Here is a 21,625-nt window from a genome sequence, read left to right on the forward strand (position 1 = left end):
ATAGCATGGATCTTGCTTGGGTTTCTCTTTCCCTCCCCTTCTCTCTGCCCCTCTCCCGCTTATTCGCTCACTGTCTCTCAAAATAAACAAACAAACTTAAAAACAGCTGAGTATGTTCCCCCTCCATGTCTTTCATCATACAGGGAAAGGGTATGTGTTAATACCTGAAACTGTATATTTTATGTGCATAGACTTAACAAAATTTTGAGTCTCTCACTTCTGTTTTTATAGGGCATCTCTGTAGGGCTTATAACAATTGTTCTGGTCCCTTTTCCTCCTGAAACCTTTCCCTATCTGGTATAAGTTGATCTGTAATGTACACCGTCTTATAAAATAGTTGAAATGTTTCTCCAGCACTCTTTGTTTACCAGCATGAGTCCTTTTGCTGTGTATTTAAAAAGGGAATGTGTTAAAAGCCTTGTTCTGGCCTCATCCATCTCTTAGCTACCATTTTATTTAAGATGATTGAGGTCATTAAATCATAAAAAATTTTTTGAGTGTTTTATTGACTTTAACACACTTAGAAAAGTCATAAATGTACGCTTTAGTTTTTACAAACTGCCCATACTCCGGTAACTAGCACTCTGATCAAGAAACAGAAGTCTCGGGGTACGTAGGTGTTTCAGTCAGTTAAGCAACTAACTCTTGATTTCTGCTCAGGTCATGATCTCACGGTTTGTGAGTTCAAGTCCCACATGAGGCTCTGTGCTCACAGGGCAGAGCCTGCTTGGGATCATCTGTCTCTCTCTCTCTGCCCCTCCTACCCCACTCCCCCACTTGTGCTTGCTGTCTGGCTTGCTTGCTCTCTCTCAAAACAACACAACACAACAAAAACAAAAAACAGAAGTCCCTCTTGCACCATCTTCTTGTCAGAGCCTTCCCACCACTGCACCCCGTGACTTCTAAAAGGAGAGTTTTGCCTGTATTCTTAAAAATTTTAAACTCAATGATAACCTTAGAAGTCTTCTTAGAATACTCTTTCGTATTCCTGATAGATGTCCCAGCACTTGCTTGAGAGCGTAAAAGGAAGTTGATTCCATTTGATAGTAGTTGTAATTGTTGTATAGTCATGATCACCTAAAGCTTCCCTCTGTAAACTGATTGATGGTTGTTAGTCTGCTCTTGAGATCTCTGTACAAGATGGAGTAGCCACCTTCTTCCATGGCGATTCTCCCTTCTTTGGGAATTGACCTTCTAGTTACAGTTAAATAGGAGCCAGGAGAACTTTTGACTAAAGATGGAATCATCACATTCTCCAGAGAATCTAAAATTTTGAAGTAAGAGAAACAGACTGAGAGGTTGGGGCTTGAGTCCAGTGAATGAGGCCTAGTTATCCCATCATCCTTAGGTTCTTTGAGGTCCTCAAGTGTCTTTCCAACAAATTCTATTTTTTGCTTAAAGTAGTCCAAGTTAGTTTCCAGTAACTGGAATCATTTGTAATATAACTACAGAAGTGATCTAATTTAGATAGTTGAAGTGCCTCATCTCCTTATTCTCCCTCTATCCATCATTCCTCAGTAGTAAATAGTGGCTCTACACCTCTCACTCTTGTATAGTATCAGTACCTTCTAGAATCTGCTTTGCTGTAATGACTCCCAGGGGCTAAGCAGTGCTCCTTACAACCAGACACAGTACAGTACTTCAGCTGTAGTCTGAGGAAGGCATAGTTACTTAGTGGAAAATAAACTCCCTGCCGGAGACCTCGTTTTGTTTGGGTTCTGTGCTTACCTTGCTTCAGACCCTGGACAGTTGCCTTTTGGCCTTGGTTTTCTCTTCTGTAAAATGAGCAGATTGGCTCAGATCCCTTTTAAAGTCAATCCCTTGTATGATTACTTAGGGAGCAGTATAGAGTAACAGTTGGGACTAAATACCTCTTTTATTTCAGAAGTATTTCTAGGAATTCTGCCAAAGATGACATCGATTCTCTCTGTAGTCATTCATTCTCTGAATTCTACTAAATTTCTAGCTACGATTACTTTAATTAGTACTTGTACAGATGAGCTTTTGAATTATTGAAGAACTTTATATTTTTAAGTCGTTAATCTGGGCCTATCTTTGCACTCTGCTGACTCTCACTGTGTTTTGCCTTACCTAACTTAACATACACATTTGTGAAGTGACAGCGTGATGTTGTGAAAAGCATTGGACTCCACATCAGACCTGGCTTGAAGCTCCTTGGCCCACCACTGTCATGCAGTATGACCCTGGGCAAATCATGTAACCCCTTTAACCCTCCGTTTTGCTTTCGATTGAGTATGGATAGTAACTTCCACATCTACCTCATAGGTCTGTTGGGATTGTCCAATGAGGTGAGACTGCTTAAGAAACAGTATTCTAGTGCCATCAGTCATCAAAACTGTTTCTGTAAACATTGAATGGACTCCTTTGGCTGACATTCTTCCGTGATTACACGATCACTTCCATCTGAGTGTACTTAATGCGTTGGACAGATCTGGATTAGCCTTTGGACTTTATGTCTCCTATTTTAATGCTTTTCACTGGCTAATCTTTGAAAACATAGTAGCCTCTGGGCTAGTAGCTACTTAACCCATTCTCAACAGATGATGGGCCTCTGGTATGGTAACATCTACCTTCTGCCCCCTGCTCTGCTCTGGCCCTGAGGGATCTGTTTTTCGGCACCTCACTCGGTAAGGGAGTAGTTTTCAAGCTACCTTTGTAAGAACAGGACCTCTTTCCAGGAGCTTAGGGGTCCTTGGGCAGTTCTGCAGCTAAAATTTGTCCATTGTTACCCTAATGTTCTTTTGAACCTAGCAGTGCAGGTAGCAGTGTATCAAAGCTGGAATTCTCAAGTGACCCAGCATCGCTTATTGTACACAGGTTGTTAAACAGCTTTTCAAGATCCACTATAGTAGTTAATGTGACTAGAATCCTGCCAACTGTCACTTCTTACATATATTACATAGGGATGTGATGGATGTGAGAACAAAAGTAGCAACGATAGCTTGAGTGCCTGCCTTCCTCTCATCTGAATCCAGTTACTCAGTGATTCATCCTGGAGGCTCAGTTTTATCATTTGACTGGAATGTGGAATTCATTATGTCAGTGTTTCGAAACCTTTTTCTTCCAGTGAGCTTTTGGTGAGATTTATCACCAAGGCAGTTCTGTCCCTCTGATAAAGCACTTTTAAAGAACCTTAACTGAGTACTTCAACCTTGGTACTTTCACTGAACTAAAGCACGTAAGCACTTCAGATGAATGAGCCAAGTGTTCTGTTGTGACCTTCAGGATAAGGAAAATTGATCCTTTATGCATGACCTAGTACTTACAGACTTCTAGAAATCCAGTCTGTAAAAGAGTATTACTAATACTGTCTTTGAAGGTATTCTTCCCAGTATGGCATAGGACTTATTTTAAAACAGCTTGTACTTACATTTCTTACCATGTCGTTTGGTTAGATTAAGATTGTTTGGGTATCCCAGTTTTGCTCTGGATTCGTATTCTGCCCTGTCCTGAAGACCCCAGAGGTTTAAATGTGTTCAGAGAAACATCATGTTACCTATGCATTGTCAGTAACAGATCTAGACATAACTCAGGAGTTTCTGACACTTTTAGACTAAACTTGACAAAAGGCAAGGAGGGAGACAAATAGGGAGGAAAAAGGGAAGGATATTGGTTGGAAGTTTCACAGACTCACATTTCACAGACTCATATAGGCTTATCTTTGTGAAGGTATCATTCCGTGCTAGTGAAGCCATATTGCCTTATATTTTTCCTACAGTGGGATTAACCGTACTTATACTTTTATTCTTCATCTCAATTGCAGGTGTGTTCATCCTCGAGGAGGTGTGATTCAGAGTGTTTCTTCGTGGAAGCATGGCTCGGGCACGCAGTATGTCAGCACCCGGCAAACACAGTCATGGACTGCTGTGACTCCCCAGCAGACTTGGGCTTCACCTGCGGAAGTTGTTGATCTTACCTTGGATGAGGATAGCAGACGTAAATACCTACTGTAATACAATGTCACTGTGTCTCCTCTGCACTGTTCCCTTCCTTTTCCTCCTCCTCTTTGTGACATGGAAGTTCATTGTCATAGCTTCAGCCTCAGAAGCTGTTTGTGGCATTTGTATAATCCAAACTCATGGAAAATTGCCCCCACTTCCCTTTTTTTTTTTTTTTTTTTAATTAAAAGAAGTCACTTAGGAAAATAACTTAGCACAGAGAAAAGAATTTCTTCTTTCCCCTCAGTAGGAATAGGAGAATGATGAATTTTATTAGACAACTTAGACAACTTCATTTTACTTGGTGACTTTCAATCTTAGGAAACTCTGCCTTCCTTTTAGAATAATATTTTAACTACCAGGTGAAATGGATTTCAGTTTTTGAATCTTGTATTTATTTTTCTGTGTAATAAAATTAATATCTAGCCTTGACCACTGTCAGCCCACCCATTGGCACTCCTACCTTAGGGCATTTGCACACATTTAGTCAGGTCCTTATTGGCACCTAGTAGGGCATGTGCATTTGAAAACCTGTCCTTAAAAATAGAAGACAGAAGTATTACTTTTCTTTTAGCTTGAGTCTTCTGCCTTCTTTCCTGACTTTGCTCCTGGCTGATTTCCCACAGCACAAATAATTGATATGCCCCTTTGTGTTTATAAATACTGCTAAGGTGACTTAGTTGGTCTCCTTGTTGCAATAATTCATAATTTTTTGGAAAATGTCTCCTTTTGGGGCAGAGGCATTTCAGTTAGATACCCATGAGGTTTTCTGGGCATGTAAGGAGAGCATTGAGAGATCAGTAAGAAAATCTTTGTCCCTCAGCTTTTTTTTCCTGGTTTGTTTACATAACAGGAGAACACAGAAACCTATTACTTAAGTAGAATATGAAAAGTTGTCTTCGTCTCTAAGACTGTGGGCACTTACAAGTCTGAGAAGGCAGTGCCTTCTTTCATAGCTGGTCTCTCTGTAAAGGATGTACAACAACTGTTTTAAGTAACGCTTGAGCTGTATAAATAGACCTGATGCTATATTTGGGTATTTTTCTCCTCTACCATCTAAAAGTGGAAAAATCAAAATGAACCATAAGAAACCAGATGCAAAGCACATAAATGACACTGTAGGTTTTACAGTATCTAAATAAGCAAAGGGTGGTTAGGAGCTTCAGGGAATTCAGGAAATGCCAGTGTTGGAGTTTTGTGGCATTAGTTACTACCTTTTTTCCTATAACATGTTGTAGTTACTAGTGAATTCTTTTACAAGCAATACCTAGTTAGAACACTATGTACTGTGCACGGGGAGGAGTGAAGTACTATTGGCTTAGAAGACCTCATCTTTTTGTTTTTCCATGGTTTTTGTTTGCTTTTTGTTGTTGTTGTTTCCATATTTACCATATAACATTGCTGTAACCCTTGCCTCCCTCCTCAAATGCCTTGGTGGCTCTTCCTTATCTTAAGAGCACGAGAAGTACCATTTTCAGTTGTCATTTAGTGGACATACTAAATGTACCAAGCGCCTGTTCTGCACATGGGACTGTGCAGGGTAGGTGTGGTGTGGCCACCGAGACAAATGGGACACCCTTGTGTGTGCATGCGTCAGAGTCTGCCTGGCTCCACCTGCCTGGCCTTTTCTCCAGTTTTTCTATAAAGACTCATTTATCCCTTTACCCTTCTTCCTGCTGCTTTAGTTATTCCATATACCTCTTCCATGGGAATGGGTATGAGCATGTGTTCTTTGGTCTTCTCTCGTAGCATCTCATTTGATCTGGCCTCTGTTCTTCATCAACTAATATTTTTCTGCCAATCTAGTTTTAATCAGGCTTTTAAAAGATCATGAACCTCAAGTTTTAGCACCTCATATATCAGATCTCTCACATGGCCACAGTTCTAGACAAAAACCAAAGATCCAGAGGCCAGAGCTAAATAGGACCTTCTGCAGATTCACTACTGGTGTATCCTTGGACCTTCACATTTTACTTTAGGATTAATTTATTGAATTTTACTGTTACACATTGTTTTTGACTTGAATTAAAATGCTAGACAAAGCAGAAATGTACAATTTCTGGTCTGTGTTTTCCAGGAAAATCATTGGGACAAGAATAGAGTGGATTATATGACTTGAAGTTTTTGCAGCTTATTTTTTCCCCAGTATCAGGGCAGAGCCCCATTTTAAAGAATGTTTTCGCATTACCTATTCTTACATTAATAGTGTGTTTTGTTTGATTCCACACAGCAGGTGATTTCCCATGACACACTTCCTTTAGCCCCCAATAGTCATCTTCTAAAGAGAATTCTTCTGGTGTGCTATATGCACAGTGGATTGGGAGCAGGGCGCTGTGGCCTTGTGTTTTTACACCAGGTTGCACTTTTCCCACACCTGCCCCTGTTTCAGCATCCTGACTACCCGACTGGTTGCCAGAACAGCGATTTAGAAGTTAACATGCAAAAAGGGGAGAGGGGGGGATGGTAGAAACACTCAGCTTTTTTCCCCCTACAGGGTTGGGATTTTTCCACCTACTAACTGTAGAGAGACTGTTTGAGCTCTTCTTTCATTGCCAGATCCAGAAGAGTGAGGGTGTGGCTTCTGGCAAGGTGTTTTACTGATAGAATTCTGTGGGAAACAAGTCCAATGACATTTGAAATTTCTTTTAAAGGAATTGTTTTTTAACTAAAGTGTTGGCATTTGGTAGCATCAGTACTTCTTTATGCTCCACAGAACATTATTCAAAGTAGTGTCTCTGCTCAAGTGGTGCACTTGGGTCACGGGTTGGATTGTGGCACCAATTTAGTTAAGCTCCTCCCTCCCCTCCCCTCCAGTGTGAAACCACAGAGCAGTAACTAGCTCTCAGGTCATCCTGGCTGCCCTAGAGCATATACATCTACTCACCAGTAGTTGTCTTTCCATTCTGATGGAAGGGGCCAGACTGAGTGAACTCCAGGATTTATTACAGTTGAGCATTGCATAAATTCTGCTTTTATTATCATCAGTTGTGAATATGAACCGTCTGATTTTCTAACTTAGTCCATCGTTCACTGTTCCTTTTAGCAGAATAGCACCACCATAGGTAACTTCAAAATGAATTTGTTGCCTGCTTTTTATACTGTGTCACAAAGTTTTTGAAAGAGCTGGGGACACAATGTTGTCTTTTAGTTTAAACTTTTTTTTAAAATGCAACGAGCCCCCTAATCTCTGTTTTCCAGTATGTGTATGATGTGACTTCCATGTATATATAAAAATGATTGCGCCCTAACCAAACTTCCTCAGATTGTGCACTGTTTGTTTAAAATAATCACGTATTTTAGTCCATTGCTGTTGTATTTTTCATTTTATTTAAAACACTACATACTTCTTATTCTTTTAACAAATTTTAAAGGGTAGTGATCTTAAAAGAGAAATCACTGGATAACTAGGAAATATTTTTGTTGTTGTTTTGTTTTGTTTTGTTTTTTAAAGAGTACAAAGGTCATATGAAGCCTTTTGCTCCTCTTACCATGAAAATGAAATGTTAGCCATTGTATGGCTAGGAACCAATGCACTTGGTGGTTAACAGATCTGCTGTTGCTGGAGTGTGAGTGTGGACTTGATGCAGTGACGACAAATCATTGCTTAGAATTAATGTTTTAAAATGTGCAACTCTAGTTTTTAAAACAAAATTTGGTTCTTCTTTACATTCATTATTTAGTTTTTGTTTCCATTTAGTATTTAATGGTCTTTGGAGAAAAAATAATAATAAAACAGAGTGTTATATATATATTTTTTGGTGCAAGATAAGATTTTCTGTTTTTTGAAATAAGTCTGTAGCATAAAGGTTAAACTATTTTAAGACAAAATAAAATAGAGTGTATTTAAACAATCATAATTTCTGAGGATTTTTTTTCTATCTGCTTCAGTTAATTAGATGGTGCCTGGAGCAGCTCCTAAGTTAGCTTTTGGATGTGAAAGCGGATTATATTTTGTTAACAGATCTTATCGGTGTGCCAACTTTTTCCCAGCAGTAGCTGTGCCCTACTCCCAAAATGTTTTGCAAGTGACCGTTGGTGTTAGGTCTTGATAAAAGTAGCTTTGCTCTGGCTGTCCTGTAGCCCCTGCGTCCCTTCCCAGCTAGGACCAGTGGGATTCTAAAGAGAGCAGAAAGCCTCCTAGTGCTAGGCACCTTTGCTCCTGGGAACTGAAGGTCAGCTGACAGTTAGCTTCTCAGAGACCAGTGCACCAGGACAGGGTGCCGTGACTGTATGTACTTTGCACGTGGTCAAACATTGAATCAAATGTATGGTGTTTCAAAAACAGCCTAAAGAACTTTTCTTTTAATTTGATTCTACTTTCTGGTTTTATTATTTGGTTCTACAAATGAGAGGAACTTCCATATTAGCATCTCATGACTTTTGTAACTTATCTTCATGTAAAGGGGAATGGGGAGGTGGGGAGAATGAGGCCTATATTTCCTAAAATACCACTTCTCGATCTCTTATTGTTCCTCAAGAATTTTTTTAGTTCTACTTGCACTGGAAAGGGGCCTGGTAACAATTAGAAAATACACTGTGAACAGTTGGGGAAATGTTTTCAGGTTTTTGGAATGGTTCTGTTGTACTACCTTGTATCTGAGACTTAGATGTAGTAGTGCCTGTGAGAAACTCTTCTTTTCTTGGACTCTAGAAGAAAATTGTTTATCTAGGCCCTTGCTTTTAACCTTTTTGCCCTTCGATGCTGCATTTGTAGAACGAGTAGGTAAAATAATTTGTGGCTAAGTACTTACTCTCATTCTGCCTTCCTCCTTTTGTTCTTGGCTAGCTTTTGGCCTTGCCTTGCCTTGCCTTATTGGTATGTTTTTCATGGTAGATGGCAGCTATTTATAACTTCACTCTGGAGAAAAATTCTAGATAAGTCTTTGACCAAATATATGCATATCTCTCTTTAGCTCCAATTTTGTAGCCGAAGTAAAGTGAATTTCTTCTAGGACTTGTCTTAACTATATTACTGATCTATGAAGGAGTGATCTTCCTGGGTCATTGGTAGGTATGATTTTCTTTACTTCCTTGACTCCATGTTTGAGAGCACCGAGTCACAGAATCTGAGAAGTTCCTGGGCTACCGTGGAGCTTTGGCTGGGAGAATCCACTTGGAGCAGAAGGCGGCAATCGAAAATACTGGAAGGAACAGTGAGCTCAGACAAAGATGCAAGTGATGATTGTACGCATTATAGTGATGCGGAAAGAGCACCCATTTGCTCTTCAGTTCAGCACTGCTGTTGTGAAGAGCATTCACTGTTTCTTCGTTTCCGCCTAGCCTTGAGATCCCATTTGGTGTGGGGTGGGTGAGTGAAGGGTCAGAACGAGTGCCGGCCATGGAGTCAAACCTCAGAAGGGGGATATGGCAGCAACAGTCCATGTGATCTCATAGATCATGGCCCCTTGCTTGTAAATTGTATCGGTCCAGCTTCTTATTCTTTGGTGAAAGAAGCTATATGATAACCAGCTTTTTCTTTTGTGCTTTTGATAATTGACACCTGAGATTTCTGTTTCCTTTCCATGATGGCTCCCTCCTGAGAGCAGGAAGGTGTGGAGTATTGTTCACTGTTGAACCCTCACTCCTGTGATGGAGTCTGACGCAAGCAGGCAAGTCCGACGGTAGGATGGATCTTGGCATCTGCAGCACAAGGGCCATTCGACCAGAGGGTGTGGTGGCTAGTGTATGAAAAGCCTGAACCAGAGACTAGGAGACCCCAGAAAGGCCATCTGACCAAGAGGAGTTAATTTCCGTACCTATAAAATGAAGAATTTTTTAGATCTCTTTTCTGAGACTGAAAGGTAGGACTGTATTATTTTAGGTAATAATTTGATGTTCTGCGGAGCTGTTGGGCTTCTCATGCAAGAATTCAGGGCAGCAGCTCATTCTAGGAAGCTGTTTGAAGGACTATGGTTCCATCATCTTCCCGAGGCTTTTGGAAGGCACTGGCTAACACCATAGAACCTTGACTGTCTACAAACTCTTAATTTTCAAAGTTTTAAAAGAATGTTTAGTTCAGAATTTCCACATGGGAGTAAGAAGTGGTACAGATTGTTATCCTAATTTTGCAGATTGGAAGACCGAGAACAGAAGAATAACAACTTACCCAGGTTTGCGTGGCTAGACTTTTTGCAAGAGCAGATTTTTCCTGTGGGCCAAATTAGGGCTTTTAGCTCTAAGAAAAACAAAACGTCTTTTCTCCACCTAGTTTTCCTTTATTCTTTTTGCTGTTGATTCTACTTTGCTCTGGCCTGAGAAGAATTGGAAGTTTTCCTGAGAAGGTAATGTTTGATTGATTCTCTTTCCATGGATAGATTCCCTGTCTCATAGTTGGTGGAACAGGAAAATACAGATGGCCAGTAAACAGGAAAGATGCTTGGGCGCACCACTAATTATGGAAACACAAACTTTACAAGATGCTATTTCATGTAGGCAAATCAGGAGTACATTTAAATCCAGGAGGCAGAACAGTGACAACCTGTCTTTTTGCGCAAGCATAATTTGCTATGGCTACTTTGGAAAACAGTGGAGTTGTCTAGTAAAGCTGAATATGTGTATACCTCATGTATGGACTGAATGTTTGTGTTCCCCCTACCCCCCAATTCATATGTTGAAACCCTGCTCCCCAGTCTGATGTTTGGAGGTGGAGCCCTTGGGCAGTAATTAAGTTTAGATAACAGGGAAGTGCCCATGATAGGATTAGTGCTCTTATAAGAAGACAGGAGACCTGAGCTTTGCATGCTAGAGGACACAGTAAGAAGGCAGCTAGTTGTCTGTATGCAGGAAGAAGGCTCTTAGCTGAATCTGACCATGTTTAGTACCCTGGTCTTGGATGTCCAGCCTCCAGAACTGTGAGAAAAAATGTTTGTTATTTAAGCCACCCACTCTATAGTATTTTGCTATAGCATCCTGAGCTAAGACATGTCAGGACCCACAAAATTCACTCCTTGGGCTGATTCTCTTGAACAGGTTTTAAACCATGTTGAAAACCTATACAGGGAAGTCATGAAATCAATTTAGTGTCTGTAAGCCATCTTTTGTTTATTTAAGGGAATATAACAACACAGCAGTTAACAGATAGTATTGTTATATGAAGCTTTTGTTACGTGCTGATCACACCTACACACAAGTATATGTCTGCATAGGGTCAAGATATAAGATGTATTTCTTTTACTGTGGGTTGCAGTCAAAAAGATAAGGAAAGCCATGGTTCTAGAGAAGCTATTTCATGTGTTCAAAAATGTTTAGTGTCGTTTTTCCCAGTTTTTGGCTATTTCAACATGGATGTTCATCTATGGGATGGACAAACAGTGTATTTATACAATGTTTAGCCACTGTGGAAATTAATGAACTAGATCTCTATTCATGTAGCAGTTTTATCAACATAGTGTGGAGTGGAGAAAAAGTGTGGCTATCAGTGTGGAGTGGAGAAAAAGCAAATTTCAGAATATGTGTTACATGATGCTGCTTATTGAAGCTTAAAAAATACCATATTTTGGTAAAAGATACATACACGTGCAGTGAGAGTATAAAGAAATTCATGAGAATAATAAATACCAAATTCAGGGTAATGGTTACTGCCGGAAGGGAAGGAGGGGACACAGGGACTTCAACTTTATGGGCAAAATTTCTTAAGTTGGGTAAGGGGGGGACACAGGTATATGTTCTTTACACTTTTATGTATATCTTAAATATTTCATAATAAAATTAAATTTTCTTTGTCTCAAGTAGAAAGAACAAAAGCTTTTTATGACTTCCCAGATGATACTAGTGGGCATGGGTAAGATCTGAAGCTGAATTCCTTTTAGATGTCCTCAACACTTTTTTTTTTCCTCTCAACACTTTTTGTATATGTCACCAAAAGCACAAGCAACAACAAAAAGTAAAACTGGTAAATTTTATGCTTCAAAGGACACCATCAAGAAAGCAAAACAACAATTCACAGAATGGGAGAAAATATTTGCAAACCTTTATCTGGTAAGGGACTTGTATCTAGAATAAATAAAGAGCTCTTACAAGTCAATAATATAAAGAGAAACAAATTAATAAATGGACAAAGGATCTGAATAGATATGTCTCTAAGAGAGACATATAGTTTGTTCATTAACACATGAAAACATGTTAAATATCATTAATCATCAGGGAAATGCACCTCAAAACCACAGTGAGAGGGACATCTGGATGGCTCGGTTGAGCATCTGGCTTTGGCTCAGGTCATGATCTCACAGTTCAGGAGATCAAGCCCTGTGTCGGGCTTCATGCTGGCAGCACAGAGCCTGCTTGGTATTCTCTCTCTGCCCTCCCCACCCCCCCAAAATAAACATTAAAAAAATAATAATAACATGGTGAGGATGCAGAGAAATCAGAAAGAACTCTCCTACATTGCTGGTAGGAATGTAAAGTGGTGCATCCACTTTGGAAAATGGGTTGACTGTTAAAAGTTGTCACATGACTCAGCCACTCCTATGCTAAGTATACACCTGAAAGAAATGAACACCTAGGACCACACGAAAACTGGTACCCAAGTATTAACAGCACCATTGTTCATAGTAGCCGAAAGGGCAACAATCCAAATGGCCACCAGCAGATGAATGGATAAGCAAAGTGTCATCTAGCTGTACAGTTGAGTATTATTCAGCCATAAATAGGAATGAAGCACTGATGCAGTGTCCTATGTGGATGAACCTTGAAGACCTGTCAAATGAAAGAAGTTACAAAAGCCAGTTACAAAAGCTCACATATTCTTTAATTTACAGGAAATATCCAGAATGGGCAAATTTAGGTAAGTTGCAACCCAGTTAGGAAACTGGGACTTAGGAGACCAACGTGACAGGAATCAAAGGCAAGCATGCCCAGCTTTCTCACTGAGTGCAGATTTTCCTGTCCCTGAGAGCAACTTTAGGAAGAGAGACCTGCCCTCTGGAGAGAGTTGGGAATTGGTGAGATTTCTGTGTAGGTCAAATCTGCCACCAGGGGGTGAAGGTTATCGTGAAAGAAACCAGTTGTTCCCCCACTGAAATGAAGTGCTTGCTCCTGGGGCAAGGTCAGGACGGTAGCCTGTGTGGACCATAAAATTGACGGCCACCTTAAGACGCCCTTTCTGACAGCCGACACTCTGCCCGAGTGGCCGCAGCTGCGTCCTTTGGGCAGTGAGCCGCAGGGCCGGCGGTGGGGGTAGGGGCAGTTTCTCAACTGCCCATAACATGTCCCTGCCCCCAGAGATCCTGCTGCAGCAGCCCCCACCCCTCCTGGTTGTGACCTGCTCCAAGTCTCTGTGACTGTTCGGCTGAGAGTCTGGTGTTCCCTAGAGGCGTTGAGGCAGAACATGTGTTGGGACCTTGGCTTTTAGGCTGTGCTGGGTAGTACCTGTCCTCTTTCATCCCTTTAGTAGTCTTCCGCACCCCATAGTGGATGGCTAAATTCTACCAATGGGCTCTTTGGGCTCTTGGCAGAGCACATTAGTTTGTGACACTAAACGTGAACCCACTGTCACGAAGTAGTCCGAATCCTTTTGGCCTAGGCACCAGCCTGTCAGTTCTGGAAGTACGATGGCCACTGACTGCTGTGCCACATGTGGGATCATTGCTAATCTGCAGATCCCCACAAAGTGGCCAGGGCAGTGGGGGAGGCACTCAGGTGGCTCAGGGCAGGGGCAGTCGGCCAAATATAATTGAAGTATGGCATTTAAACAATGGATAGAACCAAACCAGAGTATCATCAGAATATCAGTCTTGCATTCACTCGACCTCTCGGTGCCACCCATAAAATGGGGACAATAGTACCTGTTGTAGGGGCTTGTCATGAGGAGTAAGTGAATGAAGGCCAAGCCGGGCCCGCCATCTTGTCAGCACTGCCCCAGCTGTTTGGCTAACTCAGCCAGGAAGTGTGTAGATCAAATAAAGCAAGCCTGTTGGCCACTAACATTTTCATAGCAGCAAGGCTAAATCTTCAGCATATTCTTGAAACAAGTGAAGTACTATAGCAACAGTTCCAGCGTGTGGTAACTGGCGTGGGGCGGTGAAAAAATAAAGTCCCAAGATCTGGCTTTGAGTCCCGCCTTCATTGCTAAAGAGCTGTGTGACCTGCCAACATCAGCCACGTCCCTGGATCCCAACCTCTGCATCCGTGAAAGGAGGGGACTTGTGTGCACACCATGGGGCAGGGAGGGGCAGCAATCAAATAAGATAACAGTATGGGATGATTCAGAGCACTTCAGAAGCACTCCAGAATGGCGACAAAGCAGGGCTGGTAATGGAAGCGGTGCATTGGGCCAGACAAGTGGGACCTGTGCTTTGAGGGGAAAGCCACATCTCTCGTCATGAGAGTGCAGGCTTGATGTTGCCGGATCTATGGATTTTTTTCAAGAGAAAAAGGGAATCTGGGTTTTTAAAATGTAAATGTGACATTTCTGATTTGTGTATGTTCTTGAGTGGCCATGGTCAGACCTGGTGAATAGACAACCTGAGTAGATGTGTTGGTACAGGAAGAAATAAAAGTATGGTGGGTCTGTCCCACACCCACCCTTCCCACTCTTCCTGGCTCCCCCTCCCGTCCTTTTGGCCTGGGATAAAAAGCAGTGAGTCAGGGTAAGTCAGGTGCTCTGATGCTCATTCTGTACAGGCTGCAGAGACTTTTCAAGCTGTAAGGGACACTGCACCCTAGGGGACTGTGGTCGTTTGCATTCTTGGTCTGGTGTATTTCCTGCATACATGTCTGGTTGGCCAGATGGTCAGCCAAAGGGAGTAGAGGCCAATTCCATGTCATCAGCCCCGTAACCTGGATCAATCCTAATTGACCTCACTCAGCCAGGAAGTGTGTGGGCCAAAGAGAACTTGTCTGCAGGTGTGATTTAGCCTGTAGGCTGCCAGTTGGCTATCCCCGTACCATGCAAATTTCCCTGGTTCAGCAAACACTAAGTACATACTTGCTCTATGCTAAGCACTGCGCCAGTCCCCAGAGACATGAAGGTGACTGGAGGCCAGTCCTCATTCTGAAGTAACTTGCTGTGGTGTAACAAATCATTGTCACGAAGTCTGACAAGTGCTAAGACAGAGCTCTGTGCAGTGGGAACAGAAGGAATGCTCCCTAGGCCAGTGTTGGGGTGGAATGAACAAGTAAGGGAAGAGCTCCTGTAGGTGACAGCTGAGCTAAGTTCACAGGACGGGTAGGGACTGTGGGGTCAGAGGAAGTAGAGTGGAGGCTGTGGTGGGTGTCGTCCCAGGCACAAAGCTCAGGTGAAGCGTGAAAGGGAGAAAGAGCAAGTGTGGTTTAATAATGAGCTGCTGGTTGGGAGAAATGGGGTGAGTGCTGGGGAGTAAGCCAGAGGTCCGTGGCCTTGCGGCGAACAGCCTTGAACACCTCACTAACATCCCACAGACACTTCTGGGTATTGGTCTCGACCAGTAGAACATGCACGTTACCCTCAACAAGCCCGCACTTGAAGGCATCAGTGCGATAAAGATGGATGTCTGAAATGATGGGAGCACTAAGGTATTGTGTGGAGGGGCAGAGTGAGAGCAGCTCTCCCTTGTGGTAAAATGGGTGAATGAGGTAGAAGAGAATTGAGATCGGAAATGGGGAGTTCAATTAGGAAGCTCCTGTGGGAGTTGAACAGGTAAATGAAGAAGGCTGCATCAAGTTGGTGGGAAGGAGAGCAGGGAAGCGAGATCTGAACGAAGAAATAAATGTAAGCGGTTGATTCTTTAGGACTTGGCAACAGAGGGTTAAAGGGTGCAGAGCACGTGAGTGAGGAAGAAAGGAAGAGAGGGACTCAGGTTATTGTACACTGAGTGGGAAATGCAGAAAAGGGGTCAAGTTTGGAGAATGTAGCAGAGGCTTTGGGGCGTACCGTGTCACTCCTCTAAAATGAGGACACGTTACTGCCCTTTGTACTCTCTGCCGTTAGGAAGGAGACATAGCACTTGATGGACCTCTTTGGCTTTGGGACACAATACCTAGCATATTGGGAAATAACTGCTCCAGTCCGTCCACTGAATGATCTGACTCTGCGTGGACCACGTGGCCAGCAAGTGCAGTGGTGCTAGAGATACTCATGGTGGGTAAGGATGCAGCATGGAGTCTGGCAAGCCCCAGTAGGGGACCCTATGGGTTTGGGAACAGGACTATGCTTTCTAGTCCCCATTTGAAAAGCAGCTTCCAGAATGCTCTTGGGTCCTGACCACGGGACATCATTTGGCCAAGACCTCAGAACTTCTCATCGTGAGCTGGGTTTTGTACTGTTCGTGTCACAAATCCAGGCAGGCCCCGTAGCAGTCGGCTCTAAGATGGGAAGTGGCACCATCTAGGATCGGGCGTTAGCAGGGCCCGGGGGCACAAGCAAGCTGCGCAAATAGACTCACGGCATGTGCCTCTTCCCCAGACCTCCAAGGCACCCCCGCTGTTGCATCGATGACTCTCCCTCAGTTCTCGCCAAGCATTTTCTTGTGATCAGCCGAGGGAGGAAGTAGCTGGACTGCTGGTGTCACTAAAGCCCCAGGTGAGGTAGCCCTGAAAGACAGTGCCTAGTGGTTAGTCCCTCCCCATGAGCAGAACTTCAGGTGCTACACCTGTAAGTCAACATGGTTCAGTGGAAGTGTGTGTATTTTATAAGAATATGTATCTTGAGGGGCGCCTGGGTGGCTTGGTTGGTTGAGCGTCCGACTTCGGCTCAGGTCACAATCTCACGGTCCATGTGTTCGAGCCCCACGTCGGGCTTTGTGCTGACAGCTCAGAGCCTGGAGCCTGTTTCCGATTCTGTGTCTCCCTCTCTCTCTGCCCCTCCCCTGTTCATGCTCTGTCTCTCTCTGTCTCAAAAATAAATAAATGTTAAAAAAAATTTTTTTTTTTTTAAAAAGAATATGTATCTTGTGCACCGGCCAGGGATTTGGTTGGTCAGGTGCCTGAAAAGAAGATGCTAAGAAGAAGGGAAACAAGGGAGGCCTGAGCTAGGGGTGTGCGGATTGGTTTATGGGAGTGGACGCAAAGTGTGTGGGTCTTTTATGTTCACGCTCATGCTTGTCAGCACCCACCACAGAGGATGCACTCGACAACCAGGTGGACAGCATGATGCCCTGTGGAGGTCAGCCTCGTCCTCAGCCATCCCGGGGCTTGCATGGTGAGCGCCTGCGCAGGGTAGCCGTGGTGACGGATGGAGGCTAAGCAGGGGCCCACCAGTGCGAGCTCCCTCTCAGGACGGTCTGGCCACTGCCACTGCTGACTGATACAGGCCCTGAGCCCTTGACCAGCCAGCTGCTGGCCAGAAGTTGATTACATCGGGCCCCCCCCACGCTGGAAGGAGGAGCGAATCCTCCCTCTAGGGCTTTTTCCCTAATCTAGTGTTAATCTGAGGGTTTACAGAGTTACGTGGGCTGCCTCATAACATCACCTCAGATCAAGAGGCCCGTTTTGGGGCGCCTGGGTGGCTCAGTCGGTTGAGCGCCGACTTCGGCTCAGGTCACGATCTCGCGGTCCGTGAGTTCGAGCCCCGCATCGGGCCCCTGTGCTGACCGCTCAGAGCCTGGAGCCTGTTTCAGATTCTGTGTCTCCCTCTCTCTGACCCTCCCCCATTCATGCTCTATCTCTGTCTCAAAAATGAATAAAAACGTTAAAAAAAAAAAAAAAAAAAAAAAAAAAAGGCCCGTTTTACGGCAAAGGAAGTGCTGCAACATTGGGTGCGTGATGATGGGACCCACTGGTCTGGCATGTACCAAGTCGCGGGAAGTATCCGGCTTCATAGAATGATGGGTTGCTTTGCAAAAGCTCAGCTAAGGCCCCAGCTCGAGGATGATGCCCAGGCTGGGCGCAGTCACCGGAATGTAGCTGACCTGTGGTGCTGTGTCCCCAGTTGCTGGAATACACAGGAATCAAGGGGGGGTGTGGGCTCAGTCCCTCTGACCACCACTCTCAGTGCTCCCCTCGCATCAGGTGAGAGGAGGTCTGGAACTCAAGCCTGGCAATGTCAGAAAACGGGCCCTTGCAGCAACCGTCGCCTGACAAGGCCAAGTCAACTGAGGGCCCAGAGCCCTCGGATGTGGGTCTGACTCAACCCATCAGGCACACAACCTAGACTAGCTGGCAAGAAAATCTAGAATAGGTGGTGGAGAAGGAAGGTAACGAGCAGTAATTTCAGCCTCGACTTGCTGTCCCGGTGAAGGGTGGTGGCTCATCCCTCTGTCCTGTGTCCTTTCACTAGCTCATGGCTGGCCACTACCTTGAAGACTGTGTGACAGAATGGACTTACTGTGGGGCAGAAGTGGGTTGGAGAGGTGCAAGGGGCAGACCAGGGTAGACTATTTGGGTGCCCTACGTCGCATCCTCCTTGTCACCCTCTGATTTCAGCTGCAGCCATGGGAGATGTTCTTTGTGAGCTTTGACTCATTTTGACGGCACCCCCAATTGCAGCACAGGGAGTGCATCATCCTGATGTCTTTTCTAGGGCCTTCTTCAAAGCCACAGGGGTCTGTTTGGCTTGCATGGCTCAAATGCAGCCCAAAGTTAGGGGAGTTTAATGGCCCTGGGACAATCCTCAACAATGAAGGATGGGGAGCCATTGGATAGATGCCCCCACCACACGTGCCCTACCCGAGGGATAAATGCCCAACCTTACATCTTTTGGTTGGACAATTCTGGGAGGCATTCCCTGTGCCTCTCAGGAGACTCCCAGTGTAAGGGAGCCCCCACTGCTCACAGCGGTGACTTTGATGTTGGACCTCATATTGATTTTCCTCCTTTGCTCTCTCACAGTCCTCCGTTCCTCATTCCTATTTCCTGAGACCACCTCCCAGTTAAACCACCTGCACCTGAGTCCTTGTCTCAGGCTCTGCTTCTGGGAGAATCCAAACTAAGACCAGAAGAGAGTCCAGAATTCACTCTGCACTTAACAGGCTGAAGAGACATTTTGTTTCCAGGCAGTGACCACATGACTATTGGAGATGTAGATTTATATAGAAAACCCACGTTTAAAGTGACCAGTGGAAGAGAAGCACCCTTTTAAGGCAGTGGTTTTCAGCCAGGGGCCATTTTGCCCATAGAGGCCATTTGACAAAGCCCGAGGACGTTTTGGTTGTCACAATGATGGGTGGGGAAGGGTAGAGAGAAGTCAGATGCTGCTCCAGGCATTTAGGGAGTAGAGGTCAGGGATGCTGCTAAACATCCAACAATGTACAAGTCATGTCCTCATAACAAAGAATGACCCAGCCCCAGTTGTCAATAGTGTTCTAAGGAGATTGCAAAGGGGCAGCCGAAGCAGCAGGAAGAAAACTGGGAGGGAGTGGTGACAGCCAGAGTTGCCCGGGGGCTAGAAGGGCCAGCCGGCCAATGCTGCAGGCGGTCAGGGGAGGGAGGGACCAATAATTGTCTATCTAGTGTAGATAGGACCTTCGTCCAGGCAGTTTCCTCAGCTGAGGTGCACAAGTCTGTTGGTGTGGAGGAAGGCATGAGGGAAAGGCAGTGAGGACAAGGACAGACCTTCCTCAGGAGCTCGGAGGTGAACGAAAGGAAGGGCTGCTGAGACTGGCTGGAAGGAGCAGTAGAGTGGAGGAAGAGTTTGAAAAGATCCTGGAAAGACAAATGTCATCTGTATTTGATGATCAGGAACCATGGGGACACAGGGACGGGGACGACTGATGGTAGATAGAGCCCCTGGACATCCGTGCTGCCAAACCCCAGAACACAGGAGCACTAACTCGGGTCAGGTAAGGAAAACCTTCCTCTGAAGCTGGACGCGGGAGGGCATGGGAGCAGTTACACAGGCAGCTGTGGGGGAGAGAGTGTAGACTGTCCAGGGGTTAACCCCGGGCCTTTTGGTTCTTCCAAAGTCTAGGAAAAGCTGTCTGCAGGGTGTGAGGGGAGAGGTGCAGGGTGGGAACCTTTTTAAGGACTCCCGGATGATAGATTATGTATGGTTGTTGATCGTATTGCGACTGGTATTGCTCTGCTCTCCCGAAAGAGTCTCTTTGGGAAGTCTGTCCTTTTTATTGCCTGGTGTGTTCCTGAGGCTATTGTGGACACTCAGGTCTCCCCTGAGACACTGGCGGCCACTCCTCTGCAGAATGCCTGCAGAGATCCAGAGTTCTCTCCCGAGAGGTTTGTGGACTTGGGGCATTTAAGCGTTGGGGTCACCTCTGCCTCCTGGTTTCTGTGTCTGTATGGGCTCTCTCTGCCACGGCTTCAAACTTGGACATGAAGCCCTTCTCTCAGTTCTGCGGAACCACCTCACGCCAAACGTTTGGCTTGTGGCCGGGCCTGGGGTCATGCAGTGCCCACCCTCGAGCCATGTTGTGAGCCCTCTTCCTCTTCCCTTCCCTGCCCCTCATGTGTTCCCTGCAAATCGTCCGCATCCCCGCATCCTCCTCCCCCTGTTTACTCAGCCCTCCCAAGCTCCCCGCCCCTGACCCAGACCGTCATGGTGTACCGCAGACAAGAAGGCTTTCTGTTAGATTCATCCTCTAACAGAAGGTGGTTCTGGTTGAACTGCGTGAAAATGTGCTTTTCCCATAAGACTACAGATTCGGCAGCTAGGGTTTGGGCGCACAAACCCGGTGCAGCTACTCACTAGAAACCAGAAGGCCCCCCTCTCTGAGGTCATAGACTCACCTTGCAAGGTATCAGCTCCTCCAGGAAGAGTGTGGGGAGGAGTGAAAAGGCAGAGTTAAGCTAGAGGTGTATAGAAGGCCCAACTGGGACAATGTCCCAACCCACCCCCTCCTCATTTTGTCTCCTGAGGGCCAGCTGAGAGGTCAGAAGGCCCGGCGACTGGGACTTGTTCCTCTGCTTGTCAACCTTGTGATCTTCGGCCTCCATGTTCTCAAGGAGAATGAGGGAGCAAAAGGTTTAATGAAAGAGGATCTGTGAATACGTGCCTCAGAGTAGCTACTGTTCTGGATGCCACATTCCCTCCACTTCTGCAACAAGAAAAAGATGTGAGTCTTGATTCTTGTCTGGGTGCTCAGAATCAGTGAAACGTTTGGTGGCCCTCCATAGTTCCTTCGGTGCTGGTCAGTCAGTCCGCAGCCTGTACCGTCCCTCACCATGCGGTCTGTATTTATTTTGGAAGTTAAAATGAATTCATATTTCATTAACAAACTTTTCTGTATTTTTATCTGTCATGAGGAAATTGCTGCTGCCTCCCTGCAACCCACACACCAATCAGGGCCAGACCCTCTCTCATCAAAGGGCCGATTTTAGGGCTCCTGGTGCAATTTTGGAAGCTCCCAGCAGGGGGCAGCCTAGCTCTTCTCCGTCTCCCACTTGGTGGTGAAGGGCTGGCTGCTGCCTGGAGATTTCTAGGGTTTGGCAGACTCTTGACCGTGACCCACGTTGGCCATGCGTTTTTACATCAGTATAGGGTTGCACACATGTATAATTTGCTAAGCAATACTTCCCCTTCCTACACGGGTGCACTCTGATCTATTTCTAGTTTGTTCAGTTCTGCTGGAGATTTGGTCATTTTAAAAATGCTGCTCACACCCACCAATAGATGGAGATCTGTACTCTGAGACCCACGGGGAGGCTAAGCCTGGGGAGTGGGGATGGGATGGGGGAGATTTGGGGACCCCTAGGATAGGATCTCTCAGTACAGTGGTTAAAGGTGTGGGTTTGGGAGCCAGGCTGCCGTGTGGAATCCCAGCTCTGCCCTTTCCATCTGTGGCCAGGACCACATACTCCAC

At 44.9% G+C, this 21,625-nt stretch overlaps 1 protein-coding gene across 6 annotated transcripts in view; it reads left to right on the forward strand.

The window, feature by feature from the left end:
- ARK2N (arkadia (RNF111) N-terminal like PKA signaling regulator 2N) overlaps nucleotides 1–7,263 on the forward strand; it is an 85,618-nt gene extending 78,355 nt beyond the window's left edge. For 4 of the 6 annotated variants that reach the window (XM_019464148.2, XM_019464149.2, XM_019464153.2 and 1 more), the window contains one exon: nucleotides 3,785–7,263. In XM_019464148.2, coding sequence (XP_019319693.1) covers nucleotides 3,785–3,974 — 190 coding nt within the window. In that variant the 3' untranslated portion in view covers nucleotides 3,975–7,263. The remainder of the gene's footprint in view (nucleotides 1–3,784) is intronic. The other 2 variants (XM_019464151.2, XM_019464152.2) reach the window with 2 other exon arrangements.
- Nucleotides 7,264–21,625: the final 14,362 nt, after the last annotated feature.

This window comes from Panthera pardus, unplaced genomic scaffold (genome assembly GCF_024362965.1).
Source record: "Panthera pardus isolate Hobbes unplaced genomic scaffold, ASM2436296v1 HiC_scaffold_15, whole genome shotgun sequence".
Lineage (NCBI taxonomy): Eukaryota > Metazoa > Chordata > Mammalia > Carnivora > Felidae > Panthera > Panthera pardus.